Here is a 23,708-nt window from a genome sequence, read left to right on the forward strand (position 1 = left end):
TGAGATGAAGTAAATGCTACAGGTTTTACCTTTTAATATGCAAAGAAAGTAGACTTGTAAGTAACACTATTAATAGTTGTGTTTGTGAATGTCTAAATGCTACTAATACAGTTGGTTTTTTTCAATTTTAAGTAAGTCCAGAAAAGGGTATTAACAAAACTTTGTGGCATAATATTATAAATTTACCACAAAAACCCACTACAGAAGTTTAGAATAGGAACTTTGAGGAGCAGAGTGAATGTACATGGTCTATTCTTTATTTTCTGAACGTGTATCTTGATGAATTATTGCTGAATTCATTCAGAAACAAACATTTTTAATGTAAAGTGTTCAAATTTGTGGAGATCGTGAGGGAGTTGTAGGAACCTTGATTTGCATCTCTGGTGACATTTGTGGTCCCGACTGTGCAGCCACAGCACCACCTTAATATCCATGTTGTTCCAAGCAACAATAACACTCCCATGGCCAAACACATTCCCTAAATCACACTCAAGGATGGAAAAGAACCAGACAATTATGGTATTAAATCTGTGCCCTCAGAATTGTCCCTTTCTGTTCATGGCTCACCTGACCTGGAAAGAACATTTTTTCTTACCTGCCTCACAATCTGATTGGGACACTTTATTAGAATCTGCATTGGCCACCAATCATCATCAGCCATACGATCCAAAAACCACTGCAGAAGATACATACTGTGTTAGTTTTGTTCCCAACTTGCTCTAGTCCAAATCTTCTGTTTGCATGATATTAAAGTCTGAAGAGAAATCGATGTTACTATTATTAAGGAATAGGCAAGTTCTAATCCAAGGGAAATCTAAATGGCTTCTGTGCACGAAGGAATAAAGAAATGAAGATCAAGAGCAATAAACATCCATATAAATTTCTATGCAGTATCTTCTTAGCCCTGTGTTCTGCATGCCATTAATTATCTGGAAGAACACACACACTTATCCTGAAAAGTGATGTCAACACAATAAAAACAATGCTTCCAATAAAGCATAAGCTGAAGGATCTTGTGGAATTGTGATAGGATTAAACAGCAGTTTCTGAATTAGATCCCTTTTGCTTTTATTTTAACATGTGGAAAAGCCTCCCTGTTTCCAGAGAGCCAAGAGTTATGAAAAACTAAAAGGGAATGACTCATTCAGAGTTACACTCAGCAATAACAGAGCTGAGTCTTCTGACTCACAGGGTTGTGGTTTAGTCACAAGGAGAGACAGTTTAAAACAAAGAATTAATGTATTAATGTTCTTACTTTTGTTTTAGTTGCACCTGTGTATTCTTTACTATAGTAAAATATCTTTACTCAAATATCTCAGGACTGCACCACACTGAGGCTACTGCACCACCCAAATGTGGAATGTTACACAACAGTTTATCAACCTAGAAATTTTAATAGAATATAATACTTATAATAGAATGATAATTTTAATTCCTTTCTACTGAATAAGGTCTAATGCAAGACACAGTATGTGCTGGGCTGCTTGTACATTCAAACTATCACAGCAAGTACCACAAACTTTTCTTCAGAATCTCAGAATTGCTTTCACCAACACGAGAATTCTTTGCCTGTCTGTGATTTAATTTAAACATATCTTAATTACACAAATCACTATGCAAAAATCAACCAAATAAAGACATTGTGACACTGTCTCTTTTATTCCAGTGACAAAATGATTTTGCCCTGTGGTCTCAACAAAGGTTTCTGTAAAGAGAAGTTAAGTCATTCCCCAGAATCTGCAGGAATTAGAGGATGAATTTCATCTCATAGTGCACAAATACACCACATACAGCAGTTCATAGTCCAAAATATTCCAGGGATACGAACCTCCAGGAAAGTTAAACAATATATAGAAAGTTGGTTTGTACTTTGCTGAGTTCCTAAGTCACTTACTTCACAAGCTGCCTGACTGTTATTAAACTGTTTTGTTAACAGTTCAATCCACTGAAGCATTGTGGGCTGCAAAAAGAAATACAGAGAAAACTATAACTTCAAAGAATACATTTCAACTTCATCTTTAAACATTTCTAAATGGTTAGGCAGAACACCAAATCTTAAGAATAGAGTTATAAACAATAACTGTTTTATAAATTAGTAAGGCATTGCATCTACAGAAAAATACATACATTTTTACCCATACATTTTATTCCATTGTGCACTGCTTATTATAAATGTGTTAAATGACATTAATGACTCTTTAAATATTAATTTGCATTGTCTATGCTACTTGTGACAGCTCAATAATCACACTTCTAAAATGAAAAGTACAGAAATACTTTTCACTCTCTATTCATGCAGCTACTTAATAAGAATTTACAAGTAAATAAAATACCTTTTCCTTTGAATGAATAAATGTCTCTAGTACAAAGGAAGTGCTTAACTGGAAAAAAAAATTGCACCATTAATTTAGGATGGAGGAATTAAAAGGTAAACAAGGGAAAGGTTAATATATAGGGTGATATAGTTTGGAAATCCTTACCTTTGCTGTCATCAGAGAAACCGCTTTTGGATCTGGTAGTGTGCTTGGGATGCTACTACACAACTGCCACATAAACCTAGAGTCAGTAATTTGATTTGTTAATTAAAATAAATAATGAAAATCTGCAAGAAGAAAAGAAGCATTAATATTACATTTTTAAAGAAAAACTTACCCAAAATATGTATGCTCAAAAATGTTCTTGTCTTGAAGAAACTGCATGTTATCATGCCATATCCACTGAAGAAAAAATGCTAACATCAGATACAAGAAAGCAGTTTATTTCACTACTTAAGTATGATTTTAAGGCTATTTAAATCCTTGCCATGGTTAAAAAAAAAAAATCAACACTTTTTTTTTTTTTTGCTTGTGAAAAATTAGTTCTGGAAACATTTTCTTTATTTTAAAAACTTGGCACAAAGTTGTTTTATTCGTCCTATAGTGAATATTAGTTTTGCCTGTCATATGACTGCAGAGCAGAGCTTCAAAGCTTCTCCTCTTGCTGTGACCTCATTTTTACAACTTTATTCAGACTTTGAGGCTGAAATTTGGAGAACTGGTCCAAGGTGTTGAAAAAGAATCACAGTTCAACCACAACTGAAGTCGAACCTGAAGCTTGATGAGCTCTGTGCCCTTCCAATAAATTCCTGAAGAGTAAGATTTGACTCTCCCTCATTAACCAGAACAGGATTTCATGTTTCTGTTCCTCTCTCCAAAGTGATTTTTGTGACCAAATCTGTTCATAGTGCTTTTCACATAAAAACGGTTTAAAAGTTCAACTCTGATAAAATCTATTAATATTTTTAAGACCTAGAAGGATAAAAAGCATGATGTGATTTGCTGGCCAGGGATGAAAAGTCTTTTTAAGTTAAGAACCTGAAATGTGGCAGATGCTAAAGCAATACTTTTGGCCAGGGGGAGCGGGGATACTTTTTATCCAGGTGATAAAAAGGGATATATCCAATATTTAGGATAAAATGAGAAAAAACCTAAATGATAATTTCTTTCCTATCCCATGGCATTGTCCTAAGGAAGACAGTGAAAAGACTGTCATCTTAGAGATTCACATTGCTTTTGCTTTCCCATGTTTATTCAGGTTTCTGATGCGTTTGGGATTTTCAAATTGGGTGTTAAAACAAATCAACTTGTACCTCCAGCAATTCTGATGAAACATCAAATTTGTAGTCTCTGCCATTTTCCTCCTCCGGCTCCATCCGTTTATAAAACAGCATGTAAGCACTGTGTGTCTTGGAGAGAAAAACATCTCTATCATTTTTGCTTTGAGAGATAAATCAGGAGATCAGAAATACAAGCACATGACAAGTGTTTGGAAGAGAAATACCTTTTCAAAGGAGAAGTCCATAAATTTATCAGTAACTGAATCGTAAGTTTTTGTCTGTCAGGAAGAAAGCAAAACCATTAATTATAAGGGCTTTTTAATTGTGATAAATGTGAACTATTTCATGGCATTTGCAGAGAGGCTGCTGACAATTTCTTTCTCAAAGGAGTCTTGTTTCTTTTTTCCTTCTCCAGTGGCCTATCCTGATTTTCCAAAGCTGCTCTGCAATGCTGTGACCTACATCCCAAGCAATTTCCTGCCTCATCCATCTCCTTGACACCTCTTCTTCTTAGGCACCTAAAGGTATTTTAACCTTTTACCAAACTAAATAACTTTTTGATTTATTTCTGCATATTGCCTTTGTCAGACAAGAAGTTTTCTTATGCACAGAACTGTGTCAGTAAGATACTGTGTTATTCATTATGTGGTTTCTACCATGATATACAGTTATAAATAATGATCAATTCGAGCATAACCTGAGAACAGTTGAGTGTTACACAGTTATTGGTATTCATACTGTGCAAAAATATTCCATCTGATGTGACACAGGGCATAGACAAAGATCCAAAAGCCCTGTTTTTCCACACCAGGCATAAGCTTGAAGTAATTATTCCTTCCATCCATGGTCTGAGCAAAGCAGCCATCCAAGAGAAGGATTCCTAAATCAGCTGCATACTCACTTTTTTATAACTAAATAAATAGTATGAAAAAACCTAGATACAGTAAAGAAATACCTCACTTTGGAGAGACACTTCATTAATTAACTTTGCTTCTTTAGTAATACTTATACTACTGTGTATTATATGTACTACTATATGTACTGTATATTATATGTATTATATGTACTATGTAATATATGTACTATTAGTAATACTTATATACTTATAGTAGTACTACCAATATACTAATTACTACTAATATAGTAATACTATACTACTGTAATACTTATACTATTACTTATACAGTAGTATATATTTTCCTTTAAACCCCCATAAAAATACCTGGATTGTGACAGATTGGAACAGATATTTTAAACAGTTGAACATGACAAAAATTCAAGTCATAACTTTATAATACATAAAATAACTTACGGTCATTTCTCCACCAAAACACTCTGAAGCAAGCTGGGCAGAATCAAAGGGTTTGACTTCAGCATCATTGAAAAGGTACCTGTGAAACAGGGAGCTGTGAAACAACTGCTGCTCATCCCTGAGGGCAAATAAAGCCTCAGGAGCTCTTCAAGTGATTCCTTGAAGTATTCCCATTAATGCCTGGTGTCTTGTTGGAATCACGGCAAATGAAAAACTGAGCCCAAAAGTGATTTCCTTCCAATAAGATGAGAGAAAGTGGTAAAATATTCCTGCTATGCTAGAGAACAGGAATAGAGGAAATCTTGTCTCCTATTCCAGGGCCTCAGTGAGCAATGGAAATATCGCATCCAGAAATTACAAGCGGAGGGTGTTCCCTGGAAGACCCTCCTCCTTTCCATGTCCACGTCTCTTCCCTTTCCTGAATTCTACATTCCTAAATGTAGCTGGATCCAAGCAGATTTTATGAAGGACAATCTATGAAATCTTCCTGTTCCTTTGTCCTGGAATGGATTAAAATCTAGGCCCCTCAGGAAGCAGGCCCTGGTTGTGATGTGAGGCCACCCCTGTGTCCAAGGCACTCCACAACTATCCCACCTCCAGCAAATTAATCTGTATGGTAATAAATTAATACACTTACACCCATCAAATGAGCTTTAGTTGTTTTAAAATGAGAAATCACAAAATGCTGGTTTGCAGAGCTCACCATTTGTTGTTTTTGTAGGCATGGGGATTGACTATATCCCTGATAAAGCTGTAGTAGTGCCCCCCATCTGCTGTTCCCGTGTGAACTGTGACACCAATCAGATCATATTCATAACTTTCAGTTTCTTTCAAATATCCACCATCTTCCTTAAAACCTGAAATAATTCAACACAATATTTAAACACCCCAACTTCAATATTAGCAACAAACTGCATGTAACTATTTGCAATTTCTCTCATATTTTAAAAATAAATTCAAATTGAACAGTAAACGAAACCAAAAATAATTGGCCGTTTTTCTTACATGAAATACAATGTGTGACTTTGGGAATATTGATTTGATGTCCTTAAAAGGCTTCTGTTCCATGGAAAGTGATACAGAGATAAAAGAGACAAAGCTTGTTGAATCCATACCTTCCTTCCTGTCATTTTTTCCCATGAGGAAATCTTCAGTGTAAGGAGTCATATCCAAACGTAAAGGGAATGAAAAGTGTGTGTTGACTTTCTCCTTCATCATGGTCACCATATTAAATGTGTATCTCATGGTGTTGAAGCTTAAGATACGAGGTAGTTTCTTAAAACATGCCCTGAAGGATCAGAAATAATCAGGACTTACAAAAGCTTAGCAGGGCGAACTGGATTTTCACAGAGATTTTAAACATTTATTTCAACTATAATATTGGAGATCTGCTGCTAAATAAATAAATAAAAATGTGTCACATAAATATAAAATTCAGCTCTCACAATGCCCCGGAGCAGGGCAGACTAACTGGCAGCAGAAAGGTCAAATTTAGCTCATTGGAAAATTCAATTTAGGATCTCACTGTACTTTGGAAGAGATGTCAAATTTACTCGTATGGCACGAACAGCAATTTTCTAAAATGAGCCGTGAATGAATTTAACAATGAAATCCCCTCACTGCAGGGAGGTACTGTCTTCTAAAATAAAAGTTTCAAAGCAGAACATCTCTTGTATTAAATCTCATAAGCTTTACAATAATGATTTTCAACTTACTCTTTCACCCATGTAAATTAACAAAAACCTATGAGCTTTTCCAACTCGAAATTTATTAGTTTCTTCAGACAACATAAAATTTTAATTTACTTTCTCTTTATCAGCAGACATAGAAACATTTTTAAAGCTAATTTTAATTAAGCAACTTGAGGTGATGTATAAAACCTAAGCAATTATCCTGCATAATGAGCAACCAAAGTACTGAACAACCTCTGAAAGAATTCAATATTTTAAAAACAGAAGAACTAATGTTTCAAAAAGGTAGTAATTTCTACTTTCTTTTTTTTTTTAATTAAAAAAGGTCATGAACATTTTCCTGCCTAGGTGTAATCTTTTGCTAAGACACCTTAGATTCTTTCTTTTGGAATTTGATCTCCTGGTTCTCTTCTGATTTGCACAGGGATCACATCCCTATAGGACTACACAGTAGAAAATGAAAGAGCAGCCCTGTTTCACCTTAAGGATTACTCTTATTCCAACAGTAATTTCAGTAATTCACTAAGAAGATCCCTTAGGAATGTTCATTTATTTTTAATCATACCTTTTTTCAGCCCTCACTTTCTTGCCACAGTGAGAACACGTGTACATGTTGTCACCTTCCAAAGTATCCTTAATAGTTACTTCATCAAGAGATTCCTAAATATAATAATAAAAAAAAAAGAGTTTACATTCATTTTGGATCTTTATATCTCTGGCCTGCCTTCCAAGCCCCTACCTTTCAATCTCAAAGTAAGTTTAATTAACATTTCCATTTGGTCAAAGGCACCAAAAGGTTTTCAAGACAGAGCACACACCTGAACTAAGAGAAGAGTCTGACAGGAAAACCACTTCCTAACCCACACACAAAATTAAGGAACCAATTCAGACAAATGGTACTCAGTATTCCAAGCTGTCTCAAAGAGTTCAAGCCCTTTAAATTCAAATTCCAAGCGTGGGGATTAATGGTTGTTTAAAAAGCTTGAAAATGTAGAATTATGCTGGTGCAAGCTTTAAATTTACTTAATAAGCAACTGTGCTGGTATATGTTGAATCTTTTGACATTTATAGTTCTCACATGAAAATGGGCACATTTTAAAACACAGAAATAGTAAATAGAAAGTTTAAAACACAGAAATAAGTAGTGATTATTGACTGTAACAAAATCTTTAGTCAATGCCAAATGGGCCCAGCTGAGAGCACGTTGCATTGAAACCAAATTACCTCATAATATCAACCTAGAAACAAGCCAAAATTTGAGAGCAGATACAGAAAGCATCAAGATATTCAACAGTGTGTGGGGCAGTGTTTAGGCTTGACATTTATAATTTATGGTTGTGATCTACAGACACATCTCAGCCTGGCATTACTCACATAAATATTCTTCATATCTGCCACCTGGCACCTTACAGTGTAGAACTCCTCAGCTGTCTGACTGACATGCTCACAGTCCTAAATCACAGCAGTGGAAGAGAAAAGCAATGAAATAACTGTTTGGACAAGTTAGGAAAAAATAGTCTTTAAAAGCTAAGGCCAGAGAAGGAACACTTACCAAAGAAACAACATTGTTTGTGATAACACCTCCAAACAAACTTTTCACTGTATTTTTCTGTGAATGAATTAATAAATTCTGTCAAGGAATTTTGAGCAAATCTGTAAGTTTTCAAGTTCCCTTTTGCTCCCTCTTAATAACTCACCAGTTCTGGAGACATTTCTTCTATTTTTGTGATCAGGTCAGTGAAGAATTCAGTCATATCCTTCTGCTCCCCAGTGTTCAGGGGCTGCTTATCCATGGTATAGGTTTTACAGAAAGGTCTTGGGTTGTATGCCTTACATTCACTTTCCTTGAGGTAAAAGATATCAAGCAAAACCAAATCAACACAAATCCTTTTTATTTGAAGTTACACAGACATATCTGTTTAAAAAAGAACATATTTTATACACAATATCTCCACATGCTTATTAACACAGTTGTTTAAGTGCTAAATGCTCCTATGAAATGGAAACCAATTTTTAACTGATTGATGATTATTATTATTATATTATTAAAATATCATTGGGAGAAAAGTGTTAAATAACACTTAATAAATATAAAAATGAATCATTAAAATAAAACTCCTTGACTGAAGATGTGACACATCCAGTTGCTGCAGATCTCTTCAGATACAAAACACAAGGAATATCAGCTTGTATTTATGTATTTCTGGACACTGCTGACTTAAATCTTATCAAGGGCTCAATCCTCATTCAGACTCCTCTATGTTACCAGCTAGTTCCCAACTGGATGTGTTTAGCCAGAGAAAAGAATTTGCAGCATAAAGCAATTCTTTAGAATCCCTTTTTCACTGCCTTGCACACTGGGAGTGCACAACAATTTACAGCACAAGGAACTTTGTGCTAAACAATATATACAGACTTTTAAGGATGTGTAGCAAGGCAGTACTTCCTGTAAATACTGCCTGGTTTGGAATAGTCTTTCTTCAAGATGTAAAGAATAGTAAATCTCTGGATGATTTATGTTCCTATATTATTTTCTGCTTATGTAAATACCTGGATTTAATTTTTTTTCTATGATTTGTGGCAGGCATTACACATCAAAATTCCTTCCCCCTACTTGTCTTCAAAGTGGTTATGAATTTCTTACACAAAAGCCACTGTCAAGCTCTCCTGAGTTGTCTTTTTTCATTATTTCAGACTTGTTTCACTATTTTCCCAGCAGTGAACACCTGTGAACTGCCTTTATTATGTTTGATTCTGGAATCTCAAATTTTAGCTGCTTTTTAATGCTTCATTTCAACAGAATAATCTTTCAAATACCCTCTTTCATACCTACCATTAAGTATGTAAACATTTTCTGGAGTTCTAGGAGAGTGGTCTTGTGTTTCATATCTTCTGAATACTGAAAGAAATGAATAAAAGAAGACTTTATCTTTTTGCTTATAACTTTCCAAAACCAGACATTAAAAAGATGTAACAACCAAATAAAAAACCCAACCACTTTATTACAGGCAATTAAGAAAAATGATTGTGTACAAGAACACAGAGTCTACTATCTTAAACTTATATTTTTTAGACTTATTTTTAAGTCTAAAATGAAAACCTAATTAAACCTAATATTTCTCACATTATATATGTGAGGGACCAAAATGAAGCTTTCTCTTTACAAGAAATAACAAAGTAATAATATTGTATTTCTAGAGGTTAACCAATGTATAGTAATTTACAGGACCTGCTGTACTTCTGGTGGCACAAGATACATATTCTGGGACTTTATAAACATGCAAGAAGAATGACATTTGTTTTAAGAAAATGACAAACTGGGAGTTGAGAAACAACAGCCAATTCACACAAACCCAAACTGGAACGGATCCAGATGAGAGCAACAGAAAAATGAGTTTGAGGACATGTTTTATTTCAATGCCACCTTAAGAAAATACCACGTTACAACCATATTCAAGAGAAAACCTCTTCACTTTAGACACCATCCATTCACCCAAGGAACACAGGAGCCCCACAGGTACCTTTGCAGTGAAAATTGCTTGTCTGGCCTCTGGAATCATGTAGAGCTGCTGGATGGTGGAGGCCAAGTAACACGTTGCTCCAAGATTAGTTAAACCCACAAACCGACACTCGGCACGAACGTCATCGTGTGGCCAATAATCCCATTTGTAGGGGGCATGGGAAGCTGGAACAACACAAGCAGGAAAACAAAATCAATTCCAAGTGCAATTTACACAAATATAAATGCAATTTTATGAAAGCTTTATGTTCACACTAATAAAAATGTCTAGTTCTGCACTGTACATTTACAGGCACGAGCCAGACCGTGCCTGATCTTTAGGAAAATGCACTGTAGGAACTTCAGGAAAATCGCTTTCTGCTGGAAGGATCTGCTGTGTTTTCCAAAGCACATCAAGAGTGAATCAGATTGAAAAGGACATTTGCTTTTCCTGTAAGTGTTCTATTCCTCTGTATTTCCTACCAGGCACAGCAATGCATTCCTTACACGGGAAGGCACCAGACAAGCTCGGCAAGTCTGACAGATTCTGTTAATAAGCCAAGAAACCAGAAATTGGGAATGTTCTCCTCATCTGCCAGTCAAGAAGATCGGAACCAGACAAGATAAACCATTTGTAAGTGATTAGTGCTGCTCCCAGACACTGTCAGGCTTCTCCTTCCAGCATCCCACACAGGAGAATGGAGGGGGGAATTAATTGTTTGAGCTGCAGAGGCAACTCATGACACAAGCACTAAATGAGAGGAACAAACCCAGTGTCCAAAGGAATTCACTGGAGTTTATCTTCCTTGGTATGCCACAAGTTGGACACAAAAGCTTGCAATGCTCTAGCTTTGCTATTCATCCCCAAAGATACCATTCTCCATAAACAGTGTGTCCCACAAATAATTCAGAACCTCTACTGAAGTGCACGTTCAGATAGAGAAAAAAGAATTTCCAAAAAAAGCAGACTGGATTTATGGTACAATCCATAAAAGCTGTGTGGGTTCAAGATTGAAATTTTAAATCCTTAACTATTCTGTCACAGATTAAAGGCTCCTTAAGGATTCTTCTCAATTCATACCACCAGAGAGAAATTCAGGAAACTCTTTGGCATCCTCTCAGCAGATCCTCACTCCTGCAGAGACCAGACCCACAAGATGTTCTGTTGCACAACAAAGAATAGTTGTGCCCTTCATTTTGGCGTTGGCATCAAAGCAACCATTAGCCCTGAAGCTTCAAGGAGGGAAGGAAAGAGTTTTAAATTCTCCTGTTTCAACAAATCTCAGCAGTGTGACCTCAGGTTACCTGCTTCCACGAGCTGGTTGGCCAGTTGGAACAAAGCTCCCCTCCGTGTTTAACCTCCTGGAGAAGGTCATTAGCAAGGCAGAATAACACAAGATTCCCTCCCTGAACTGCAATCCCTAAATTACAACATCCTAATTCAACCTTTCTGATGTGAGGGCTCAGCCTCCATCACTCTGCTCAGAGCTCATCAAGCTGTAAGTGCAGAGAAATCACTGGAGTCCTTTGTACTCCGTGAGAACAGCTGGGAGCATCTTCCACCTCCTTCAATCCAGCAAACAGCATCCAGAAATTTGACATGGAATTTCTCAGGAAGATCCTGTTTTCTCCACCCTGGCATTTTTAAAAGTGTCTGTCTTCATTTGCATAATAGAAGTTTTCCTCCTTCCATATGGATCTTAACTAGAAAGGTAAATTTGAGGCTCATTTCTGTCTATCTTCTTTATTCCTCGCTGTTGTTATAGAAACCAGCCTTTTCTCAGGAAGAGACGGGGAAACTTGAAACCAAACTTGCAATATTCATGTTCTATTTTAAGCAAAGTAAAGCTGACTCTTTCCTCTTCGAATGACTGTGATTTTTCTCTATATTCCACCTTGTGATGCTGCTTTTGCTCCAACCATAACACACCACACAGGATCTTAAGTTTCCCTGGAAGCAAAGCAGCTGCTTCTTGTTTCCCTCCTTTGACCTGAATGGTTTTATTAGTCTTTAAAGAAAGTGAAACTCCAAAACACTGCAAGAAATTTTATGAACAACTGAGGGGACTAAATCCAATCCTCAGTAATATCAGAGCCTGCATGAACTCCCAGTTAATAAAATATGTTAAAATCCGAAGACAGGATGGAAATTTATAATATTTTCTTTAATGTTTCTCCTAAGGAGAATGGAGAGACAGGCCTAAGACTAAGATTTTTTAAGACAAGGATTACAGAGATAAGTAAAGTGGAAAAATCCAGTTTTAAGACTCTTTGGATCACAGCAATGGAATAACAAGCCTTTAAAGAAATGAGGTATCACAAGTGCTGTGTTGGTTCCTCGTCACAAAGAGAGAAGAGCTCTCTGCCAGCTGTAATAAAATTAACATCCCTGCAATGAGATATTCTGGATATGGAGCAGGAGCACAGAGCAGATGGTTCTGGAGAACTCAGGAAGGAGCAAACAATCTAGAGAATAGATTAGGAAGAAGGTAACAACTGTGGTCAATGTTAAAGAAAACTTCAGCACTGAGGAATTAGTGGGATTTGGAGGAAAATACTAATTGTAAAAAATGAATGACTGCACTGGAGAGATACAACAACCTCAGATAATGTGCCCACAGCAAACAGAAATATCCAGTATTTTCACTAAATATGTTCTTCATAATATTTCCTCATCTGCCAGTCAAGAAGATGGGAACCAGACTAAAACCATTTGTAAGTGATTAGTGCTGCTCACTAAGTGTCCTGTGACACTTTGGAAGGTCCCAGGCATTTGAAAACAGAACATAAAACATTATTAAGGTCAAATTTACCTTTTGCTTCCCATATTGTAAGGCACTAAATCAATTCCACAGACACATTACAAATCCTCAGGTTACAAGGATTTAACAACCTGGGCACGTGAAAGGAAACCTGGCAAGCTAAAAACTCACAATGAGAATTTGCAAATCAAAGATAAAATATTAAATAACTTCAGATTTTGGTCATTTCCATGTTATACATGGAACTGTGGTTCCAAAGACACAGGAAGCATGGAAGCCAAGAGGCAGAACAAAATTGTATTAGTTCTGTGTGCTGGGTAAAGGCAATGATATCAGAGACTCTGAAAACATGACAGTGCTGCTCAGAGCTAAAACATCTACCTCAGTGTTGTTTATGTACTTTTAGGTATAAATATACCATGTTTCTTCATGTTAATAAGGGAAAACAGAAATTAAAATCCAGCACAAGTTGAAGAAACATGTAAAATCTGCTCTAACAGTGCTGTCCTTGTGTTGGTGTCATTTAACAGGGCCACCTTAAGGTATAAATTTATACCTTAAATAACCCACAGTTAAGAACAGAACTGATAATTATACACAGGATTAAATCCACTGCTTGTCTAGGTGAGCAAATGATGCCAAGACCTGCTCTGTGCCACTGCCCTGAGTGACAGGGGACATGAAGTGCAGCTCCAGGAGCAGTGGCCACACAACCCTGCCCAGCTGGAGTGACTGAAGGTCCTTACACTGCATGTGCTGGGCCATGACCCAGTTGTGGAGCAGCCTGTAGTTCTCCACGGAGCCCTTCACCATTTCCACCAGCAGGTCATAGGCAGCAGCCCTGGAGGAGTGGGATTTGCACTTGGGCTGCTGCCTGTCCTTCAGGCTGGGCAGCAGGAACAGCAGATTGAAGATGTCCCTCAGGAACTCCTGGGAAACAGGGAAATGGGCACATTTAGCAGCTTTGAAGGTATTCTTAAAAGATAAATCATATATTTACAAGCTTCTAGTCTAAAGACCTTCTAGACCTCTATCACACATAACTTTCCAACCTGAATACAAGTTCTGAATTACCAATTCCAACAACTTATTCCACATAAACTACACTGTAGCCATATTATAGCCTAAAGAGAAACATGTCCATTGAAAAAGAGTGACAAGTTATCCTTGGTTTATTTAATAAATTTAATTTGATAATTTAATTTGACGTACCAGACATATATATTTTTAGCAACTTTAAGACTAGTCCTTCCCATGGACAAACAGCACATAACCTTAATCTCTACTTATTGGAGTTCCATGGATCACTAATTAATCTAACAAAACATACCACGTGTACTTTTGGTATATTTTGTACTGTTTCATGTTTGGAAGATTAACTGAGTTATAAAATGTAAAAAGCATAGCTGTACCAAGTCAAGTTGCCTTTGGGTAATAAATACATATTACTGTTATTTATCTTTACCATCCCAGATAATACACCAAAAAAATGAGATGGATTTGTCTAAACATCAGCACCTTCTTTCTATGTAGATTATTAAAATAAAGACAGAAGTAAAATATCAAAAGGATAACAAAAAAAAGGGCCAGAATTCTTCCCCAATTTCTAGAACACAAGCTACAAATCCAACTATTACATCTCATTCTACAATTTGTACACTGATATTAAAATAAATAATGTTCATCCTGAATTTCCCCATTCAGGCATATTCAGTTAAAACCCCTTTTAATGCTGTAAAATCTAACTTAATTATAAATATTGCAAGAAATGGCCTTCTGCAGACTACACAACAAAATCACCATAAAACTCCTTGTTCCAGTGTGCAGGGAAACCCCTACAACCTTAATACAGTGCAGAGTAAGATGGGCAGTGATTATGTGTAAAACACAAAATGTCACCTGTGAAGTTGCAAAATATTTGCCCAATTTTGCCAATATTTTGCCCAAAGTAAACAATTTTGTTTACTTAGTCAGAGAAGGAATCTGTAGTGAAGAAAAGGCTCAGCAAAGCATGGATTTGCCAGTGGATTTTCCTGGATAGTTTTTCACCAGTCTTTGCTCAGAGGGAAGCACCTGGTTTCACAATCCTGTTCTACTGCACTGGACACAACACAAAACTCTTCCCTACTGCACTTTATACTGTGTTCTTAACTGTACACAGAATTCTTCTTATTCTTTCTATATATCCAAGCTACATTAATCTGACCTTTCCACACCTCTACTATTTTAATTTCTCCATTCTCCTCCACACTGCACTCTGTGAATTGAATTCTTACTCTGATTTAATCTGCCAGATCTCCACACTTAAAATACACTTATTCCAGGAGAATTAGAGCAGCAGCCTTTTAAAATGCTGTCAGTGATGCCACTTTATGTCAGGCAGTGCACCATGTGGACACTATTAAAACTTTTGGATAATCAAATTACCTTCAGGGACATTTAACAAAGTAAACAGAGAGGATACAAACACCATAATTGGACACAGAGCCCTACTTTTCTGCTGAAACCTCACTAAAGGCCCAATAATAAGCTCAGTATGCTCTACAGAAAAAACATCAGTTTAAAATCAGCTTTTACCCCACAGAATTTTATGTTTTTTCTTTAGACTAACACAAAGCAGAATTTGTTAGCAACCTCCCCTCCCACTCTCCCATCTTACATGAAGAACATACCAGAAACAAAACACACTTTCAGATATTGAGCTCTGCAAACAAAATGTCGTAAAAAAGGTGAAATGAAGAGTGTGTAGCAACAAAAGATGACACCATTTTGATCTCTTAGTGGCCTTTTCTTACCTGGCCTTCCCGAGAAAATTTAAAGGGTGGTTTGTGCTTAATAACACTCGTTGCAAGACGGAGCAGCCCCGTGAGCCCATCGTCTTCTATGTTCCCATCCTGATGGTCAAGGATTTCTCTGCTACACAGGCACACAGAGAGAGAAGAACTGTCACCACTCTGCCCCACCAACAATAAATATAATGCAAATTCCACGTGAAACCACTGGAGCAAAGCTCACCTCCGAATGCAGTCAGCAAGGTGTCTCGCTAGTGCATCTAAATCCAGTAGTGTTGTCTGATTAAAAATAAAGAAAATGGAATATAAATGGAGAATAATCACATACCCCATCAGTTACAGTGTATAAGCCTAGCCTGAAACTATGGTTATGCTTTTGGATGAAATTTTGTTATTGAATACAGCAAAACAGGGACAATTAAAACTCGTTTTCAAACATGCTCTGATTTCTAACCTCTGCTAAGTGACTGTGAACTGTATTTTTTAGCTCTTTCAGCTTGATTAGCTCCTCCTTTTTAGCACTGGAATTATCAACAGTGAATCTCACAGAAAATTACAGTACTGACATGTGTGTGACCTTCAATTAAGTTCTTTGTGCATCACAACCATTCCCCCTTCTTGACTCTACAGGTTCATTATCTGAAGCTTCCAAGAGCTCCTAAACACACATCAGAGTAGGGAAAGGTGGGAGATGGGAAAGATCCAAGACCTGTTCACAGTAGTTCATTGTATTTAAAGTAAAAATGTCTCACACTGAAGCAAAAGTGGCTTGAAACACCAAATTTAAAGAAGCAATTTAAACACAAAGCAAACCTACCTGACTTGCATCTTTGACATGGATGTTATCAATCAGTTTGCACAGCAGCCAGAAATATTCCTTACAGCCTGGTCTCAGCACTGTTTCTTCCTCATAATCCTCTATCTGTGAAAAGAAATTGCTTTTGTTCTGAAGCACATCAGACCAAACAACTGGATTACAAAACCACACTGAACACAGGAACTGCTACAAGAATATTACTTTCTTCAAGCCTCTATTTAAGGTAAGAACAACGGATTTTACAACAGTAACAGTGTGTGCTCTATTTTTCTTTTGCAATACTTATTAATTTTCTTGAAATTTTCTTGAAATCTGTTAAAAATTTGTAGAATATTGCTGACCTCATCCTACCCACTGCAAACTGCAAAAATATTCAGTGTTAGACCGGACAAAACATGAGAAACTCTGGCTGATTTCAACATTAAGCACAACTCTAATTTTAATCCTTTTTGATAATGAGAAAAAATACTGTGAAATTGTAATTTCTTAAATTCTTACCCTAATTGGTTTCAGAGCTTGAGCATCAGGGAGAAATTTTAACAGTGTTGATGCAGCCAGGAGGAGAAAGGACCTATTGATGGAGTCTCCCCCATCCAGCCCAGACAGAGACAACTTGTACAACCCATTGCAGGACTCGTGGCGAACTGCAGTCTGGGGGAAAAAGAACAAAATTAAAGGATTACACACATTATTTGGAGTATTTCTCCTTTTATTGGCTTTTCTTTCATAGGTACACAAGTTCCTCTCATCATATCTATCAGGTTATCAAGGCAGAACATACCTTTCTAAAAGGAGGTGTTACAAATAATGTACATTAAAGTTACTTACAGAAAAATGCAAAAGATGCAATCCTCATTTATAAAGATGATTTGCCTGTGCCCCATGTCTATAATGTACTTTAAATGTATTTTAAATGTATTTTAAAGATTGCAGCCAGGGACTAAAATAGAAAATACCACATCTGGGCAAATAACATGTGGAATTAGACTTACTCATTCCTAACAACATGGTTCATTTGTTTAATTTCACTAGAAGAATTATTTTATTAAGAAAAATATCCACAGCCTAACTCTAATCCAGCTTTGGAAGTTTGCACTCTCTCATTTCCAGGGATTTTAAATGGAGTCAGCATGGAAGCTTTTCCTCTGCTTGAGTAATAAAGCAATAATAAATAATAAAGCAAAAGATAAGAATTATCAAATTATCACATCATGTGGTAATTCATTTGGCACCATTAAGCAGTCATTAGTAAATGCATCAATTTTGTAGTGTGAATATCTTGATGCATTTTCCAAGCTTTGACTACATGAGAAAAAAATTACTTAAAGCCAGGCAAAGATTTGTTTATGACGAAGATTTTTGTGTCAATTCTTGTTCACCTCATTTTGTGATTCTGAGCACAGCAAAATAAGTAATATTAAAAATATATTAATAATGGAAAAAATAAAATGGGGGGAGTTACATTTACACTCATCTATGTTAGGTGGTATCACCCAGAAATTTCAACAAATTACAAGAAAAAATGACCTTCCAACAGAAGCCAATTAGCAATGGCAGGGCCTCTCCTTTGCCATACCTCTGGGATGAGAAGGGTGAGTTTCTTGAGCCAGTCCTGCAAGTGGTCACTGTCAGCCAGACTGGATTTCACCAGGGAACAGCAGTGGGCCCAGCTCACCAGGAGCCACATGGAATAATGAGTGACTGGAAGAAAAAGGAGATAAATGCCACTGTAACCAACAGAGCAGGTGAAGAGTTGCATTGTTCCAGCACACAGGACATTTCTTTCATACTAAGGTGCAAGACTAAATCCTTTTTGGCACATAAGGTATGACCTAAATGCAGATTTTTACCAACATGCTTATTAAATACTGACCACTGCACTGCTGATGACCAATAAATTAGATTAAATATTATCAATATTTCCTGCACCTGTACTTCTTAGCCAGTGAAATCAGGTAGTGAGCTGATGCTTTGCTCATGACCTGCATCATGTCTTAACATGAACATTTCCTGGATTATCACACTTTTATAGCATTTTTATGGTAGCAATAAATCAAAACCATAACTTGTTCTCATCAGTAGGTTTTCCCTACTGTTAGTTCATGACATGTTTTGCAGCACTAACCTTCATGCCTTGATCTGTGATCAGACTGAGCTTTCAACACCCTGAACGGGAAGAAGATAAAGCCATTTGAACTTTATCACAGAACAGAACAGATCAGCACTTAAAAATACAAGTACACACAAATAACAACACAGTAGCTCCTAAGTAACCATGAGGAAAACTACACTTTCAATCTTAAAAGGAAAACTGAACTGTTAATCTTAAAAGGATTCATTTCTGGCAGTATTCAAAACTAGCAACAATAACAGAACTACAAAAATCTTCAAGTCACCCCTTTAAAGATTTACTGGCTACAAGATTAACAGGCAAGAAAAAATACCCACAACCCCTTTATTTTATCCAAAAAAGAGAGCTAAGAACTGACTCATATAGAAGAAATCTTGTATTCTTCATAAAGAAACCACACTTTGAACAAACAGCTTAAGTATTTCTATTTACTTACATTTTTATTAATTGCAATAAAAGGTTATATACTTAAAATTACTCCTGCAAATTACTCAGCTACAGGTCAAAGTCAGGCACACTTGCAGACCTGACTGGAAATGCTCTGAATGTCCTTATTGATTTTATAAAAACATGGTAAAACACATTATCCATGACTTGGATTAAAGTAATTCTAGAACAGCAATGCAGCAGAACCCTGAGCTCCCCAGATCAGTCTGTCACCACCCAGTCTTACACAGAATTGCTTTTCTCAGGACAAAAAGGCAGCAGGACCAAAACCTCTGACAGGTAAAATTTTGCCTTCAGTACCTGCACACTCACTAAAAGAATAATTCCAGCAGGAATGGCAAAAATAAGTCAAAAGCAGCAGACGACTGAGCAGCATAAAACTGAATTTATTTTAATTTCTCCTTTCCACCGCCTTGCAATTGAGAATGCTGATTGCTCTGGAGAGAAGAAAATCAATCATTTTGGCAGGAGAATTTCTGAGAGCACGTCACAGATAGTTCATTGCTCCATTCCTTATGCCCCGAGCGTGGAATTCTCCCCCTCCTATACAAGGGTGGGACAAGCACAGGAGGTGACTAAGAAAAGCAAGTCTACTCCTAGAGACTTTAAATTTCTGATCAATTCCTGGGGAATACAAGTGAAAGAGCTCTTTTCATCTAAAGCAGGGCTGACAATGTGCACACTTGATTAGCTTTAGTACAAAAATAAGAAGATAATTGTACCTAGGTGCCAAGTTGTCATATGTATAAGCAACTGACATCAGTCGCTGAATCAAACTGGTTCCCTGGACAAGTACAAGAAACACCTTTAAAAATTGAAGTCAAAAGAAAAAAAAAAAAACAAAAAAACAAGTTAATATAACAACAAGCTTTTTTTTTTAATCTGTTTTTATTTTTTTTTTTTTTATTATACACAGCGTGTGAATCTAAAAACAAACCCACCTGTGCAGAGGGAGGAAGAGCCAAAGAGAAATCACAGCATCTCCACAGTTAATTTACTGGTTTTATTAAAGCCCATCTAAAATCTTGTGTTTCATTGACTAGGTCTAGATGCTAAAATTTCATGCTGTTCCTCTAAGAAAGACAATTCAACTGAACAGAAAAATCAACCATTTATTCAATCCTTTTAGCAAAAACACCGGATTTTTTTTTTAAAGCATAAACTCCTCACTTTCTTGTAAAAATCTCAGGCTTGAGATGAGGTTGGACACATAAAATTTTGCCCATCTGTGTGATCAACACATTTTATTGAGTCCACATTCACTTAAATTATTCATCTTTAGAGATCCTGACAGGTTACCCAGAATTTTAAAATCCAAGCCTGAAGAAAATCTTAAAACACTTAAATATCAACCCCACTGCCATCAGAAATATGAATCAATTGACAATTAAAAATTTAGAACCAGCTACAGAAACCAACAGCACCAATGCTAAAAAAATTAATCCATTTGATAATTTCCCTGTGTGACAGTAGCTTTGGTGATGGAGGGATTTGTTTGGTCAAAAATGGCTAATACTTATAGAACAGTTAAGGTCTTTCCACGTGGAACAATGACAAATGGGAAGTTTGGCTCCAGCTCCCAGTTCACATCTACACTTCCTGGAATCACAGCTGCTCCTGTGCCCAAGAAAATCCATTTACAGGGAATGTAGATCTCTGATGCCAAAATATTACATATGCTTGGGCTGCTTTAGGAAATCAGCATGCAGGAATCTGGCAGGAAGGTTTACGGGTCACCACACACTCCCTCAGATATCCCTGGTAAAGTAAGTTATTTTAGGGTTTCCTAAAGGAATCTAAGTGGATTTAGAGAGGATGGGGACAGCTCATGTTATAACAGGTTATCATAAAAGAGGACTAACCAATTTAGAAAACAAAACCTAAAAATTAGGGACAAAGCCCTGGAATTCTGAGTTCCCAATTCATGTGCTCACCAATGACCAAAAACTCCTTTGGTTGCCCAGGTTTAAGGCAATTAAAATACTTTTTAGAGGAGAACGAGCAGGATATCAATTAATATTAGTCACTTTTCCACTACATTATTTTATTTATCCACACAGCAAAGGACTTTTGCTGAAGCTCCCGAGGTCTGGGCCTCTCTCACCTCTGTCAGACGAGGGATGTGAAGGCCCTTCACGTGGTCACTCGTGGTCTTCCTGGACTTGCCCGGCCACGTTCTCTTCCTGTGACTCTCTGCCACCCCAGACCAGGCAAACACATCATGGTAAGCCAAGTCCAGGTCTGAAGGATCCACTGCAAACTGGCAGATGAGCTTCAGCAAGCAGGCAAGGCAGTCCAGCTGCCACTGGGAAGGAGAAGGAAAAGGAATTTTCACTTGTGAGGGATTTATTGGGCAAATAATTCGGTGCCCGCTGAAACGCTTGGAAAAAAAGCTTAGGCAAGGTATAAACTTGTATTTAGCTCAAACTAATAACAGAATAATAATGAAAAGGGTATATAAATGATTAGTAATCATGTTCATTATTAAAAGTGTCTTTATTAAATGTCTGCAAGGGAAAATGGTATTTCTTGGCCTCTCCAGAAGGAAAGATAATTAACAGATCACAGCTTTTAACACTGACTACAATAAACAAACTTCCAAAGAACAATCTTCCCTAAGATAAGCAGAATAAAAAGGCAAAAATACTCTGCTCTTGCTTGGTTACTTCTGACTTCTTTAACAGTATTATCAATGCAGTTGTAATCACTGTAAGACAGAACCCAGTTTTTTTTCCTCTAGATTCCATGATCTACAATTTTATGTTCTACAATTTTAGGAAGGGAGAAAAAAATCAACCCCAAGAAATCAAAACAAAACACATAGAAAAATACAAAGGGTGCTTTTAAAATGTAAAAAGGCCCAAAGGATGCTTTTAAAATGTAAAAAACCCCAGAAGTATAATTTACTTTTTAAACTCAACTCTTCCAGAAATATAAAATATTCAAGAAAACGATGCTATAGCAGAGACTCTGGTGGTACAATTACAGAATTATCTATTTCATTAACAACAGAGAAGTAACTGTAATAAAGGCTCAAAGTAATAAAAGTCTTTACAAACGGCAATTATGTTATTCTGGAGGAAAAGGGTGAATGAGCACCTACCACAGTCCATGATTCCTGTTCTTTAGGCTCTAAGATTCCAGAATTGAAAATTTCCAGTAACTGTTGGAGCCCTCCAGCAGCAACAAACTGTAAGGATATTATGGAACCAAAGTGAGAAAAAGCAGATACAAAAATATCACTAAGTTCATTTATAGACCCATCTAAGCTTTACAGATTAATAAATAAATGATAAACTATTCAGCTGGATATTTTATGAAAACAATTAAATGGTTGTACATGACTATGACAAATTTACAGGCCTGATAACACAGAAAAACTTTGAAATGACATGCCTAAATTTGAGATCCAAAACTCTAAGATAGATAATGTTTGAAATGGGTTTTCATCTTATGTTTTTCTCAAGAAACTGTATCACAGAATAACACAGAAGAATCAAACCTTGCAGCTCCACGTGTTTTTACTATTTTCTATTTGATCTTCACTTGAATCATCTGAGTCTGGGTAAAGATCACTGTAACTTCCCTAAAGATAAAAAAGAACAATTAAATGTAAAACCAGAACTAAAATACTATAAAATAACTCATCAGTAGATGTTTTGGTTCTGAGAAACACAAATATCCTGTGCAAGAAACTCACTGTAGATTCACGTCTTATTCTCCTGTTGGGCTTTCCCAAAGCTTCAATGATTTCCAGGGCATATAGAAGTTTATGGGCACTTTTTATCCTCAAAAGATCCTTCCAGCTAAAGCCATCATTACCCTTAGAAGATAAAAAAAAAGAGAGAGAAAACAATTAAAACAATTATATGTAATGCTCATCTATCTAAAAAAATGCAGGCAGAGGGTTTTTCATGTGATTCCAAAGTAGAGGAAGGCAAATGTGATAGTCTTAAAGTATAACTTCCACCCAAATTTTGATGCTTTTGTGCATGAAGAGCTGTAGTATCTAAAATCTGTTAGTATGTGATTTCAACCACTTCTAAAGAGGCCAAATTTTCATCTGTAGGACAAGAAAGCAAAGAGGCTTCCAACCAAACCAAGCTGGGAATTTAGAGAAGAGAGTACAAAAGTAGCACTATCACAACAGTTCGTGTTAGAGCAAAGCTGCAGATCAAGAAACTGCTTTTTTGATTCAAGCCAAAAAAATAAATCATAAAAACAAACTTTGGGTGCTAAGCTGACATCTCTGGTTAGCTTAATTTTATAAGAATTATTAGGTGTGTTTGCTAGGTTTACTTGTGTCCTGGCACACTTAACATATTTACTATTTAACATTCCTATTTGGGGCAAATTCAGCTAAAACACCAGATGCTAAAACATCCACATGGATAACAAAGATAAACATGTCAAATTTTGTTCACCTGCTCATCTGAAATGTTCTGGAATGCCTGCAACATATTAGGGCACGTTGGTAGGAGCATTAACAGTTCCCAGACACGCCTGGATAAGTTTTCAGCGTGGAGATGGAGCTCTTCACACCTTGCACTCTGACAAACCACACAACAACCATTGGCATGGTGAACTTCTTTGAGAAAATAACATTTCAAAGGCCAAAAATGTATTTATTCTCAATTAAGAAGCTGTTTCCTATCTAAGTCC

General features: G+C 36.5%; 1 protein-coding gene across 12 annotated transcripts in view; it reads right to left on the reverse strand.

Moving 5' to 3' along the window:
• Window positions 1-23,708, reverse strand: part of USP34 (ubiquitin specific peptidase 34) — a 106,414-nt gene that overhangs the window by 20,422 nt on the left and 62,284 nt on the right. For 5 of the 12 annotated variants that reach the window (XM_064647476.1, XM_064647472.1, XM_064647468.1 and 2 more), the window contains exons 30-58: window positions 23,471-23,596; window positions 22,747-22,869; window positions 22,549-22,632; window positions 22,150-22,236; window positions 21,151-21,351; window positions 19,769-19,851; window positions 18,594-18,634; window positions 18,045-18,169; window positions 16,967-17,119; window positions 16,469-16,573; window positions 15,875-15,930; window positions 15,655-15,775; window positions 13,606-13,789; window positions 10,120-10,283; window positions 9,432-9,497; window positions 8,296-8,442; window positions 8,151-8,228; window positions 7,973-8,050; window positions 7,164-7,258; window positions 6,023-6,195; window positions 5,611-5,764; window positions 4,908-4,986; window positions 3,820-3,873; window positions 3,629-3,724; window positions 2,653-2,717; window positions 2,481-2,556; window positions 2,334-2,381; window positions 1,829-1,960; window positions 596-676 (exon numbers count right to left, since the gene is read on the reverse strand). In XM_064647476.1, the coding sequence (XP_064503546.1) occupies window positions 596-676; window positions 1,829-1,960; window positions 2,334-2,381; window positions 2,481-2,556; window positions 2,653-2,717; window positions 3,629-3,724; window positions 3,820-3,873; window positions 4,908-4,986; window positions 5,611-5,764; window positions 6,023-6,195; window positions 7,164-7,258; window positions 7,973-8,050; window positions 8,151-8,228; window positions 8,296-8,442; window positions 9,432-9,497; window positions 10,120-10,283; window positions 13,606-13,789; window positions 15,655-15,775; window positions 15,875-15,930; window positions 16,469-16,573; window positions 16,967-17,119; window positions 18,045-18,169; window positions 18,594-18,634; window positions 19,769-19,851; window positions 21,151-21,351; window positions 22,150-22,236; window positions 22,549-22,632; window positions 22,747-22,869; window positions 23,471-23,596 (3,075 nt within the window). The remainder of the gene's footprint in view (window positions 1-595; window positions 677-1,828; window positions 1,961-2,333; window positions 2,382-2,480; window positions 2,557-2,652; window positions 2,718-3,628; window positions 3,725-3,819; window positions 3,874-4,907; window positions 4,987-5,610; window positions 5,765-6,022; window positions 6,196-7,163; window positions 7,259-7,972; window positions 8,051-8,150; window positions 8,229-8,295; window positions 8,443-9,431; window positions 9,498-10,119; window positions 10,284-13,605; window positions 13,790-15,654; window positions 15,776-15,874; window positions 15,931-16,468; window positions 16,574-16,966; window positions 17,120-18,044; window positions 18,170-18,593; window positions 18,635-19,768; window positions 19,852-21,150; window positions 21,352-22,149; window positions 22,237-22,548; window positions 22,633-22,746; window positions 22,870-23,470; window positions 23,597-23,708) is intronic. The other 7 variants (XM_064647478.1, XM_064647474.1, XM_064647477.1 and 4 more) reach the window with 4 other exon arrangements.

Source organism: Pseudopipra pipra, chromosome 3, assembly GCF_036250125.1.
Source record: "Pseudopipra pipra isolate bDixPip1 chromosome 3, bDixPip1.hap1, whole genome shotgun sequence".
In the NCBI taxonomy this organism is placed as follows: domain Eukaryota; kingdom Metazoa; phylum Chordata; class Aves; order Passeriformes; family Pipridae; genus Pseudopipra; species Pseudopipra pipra.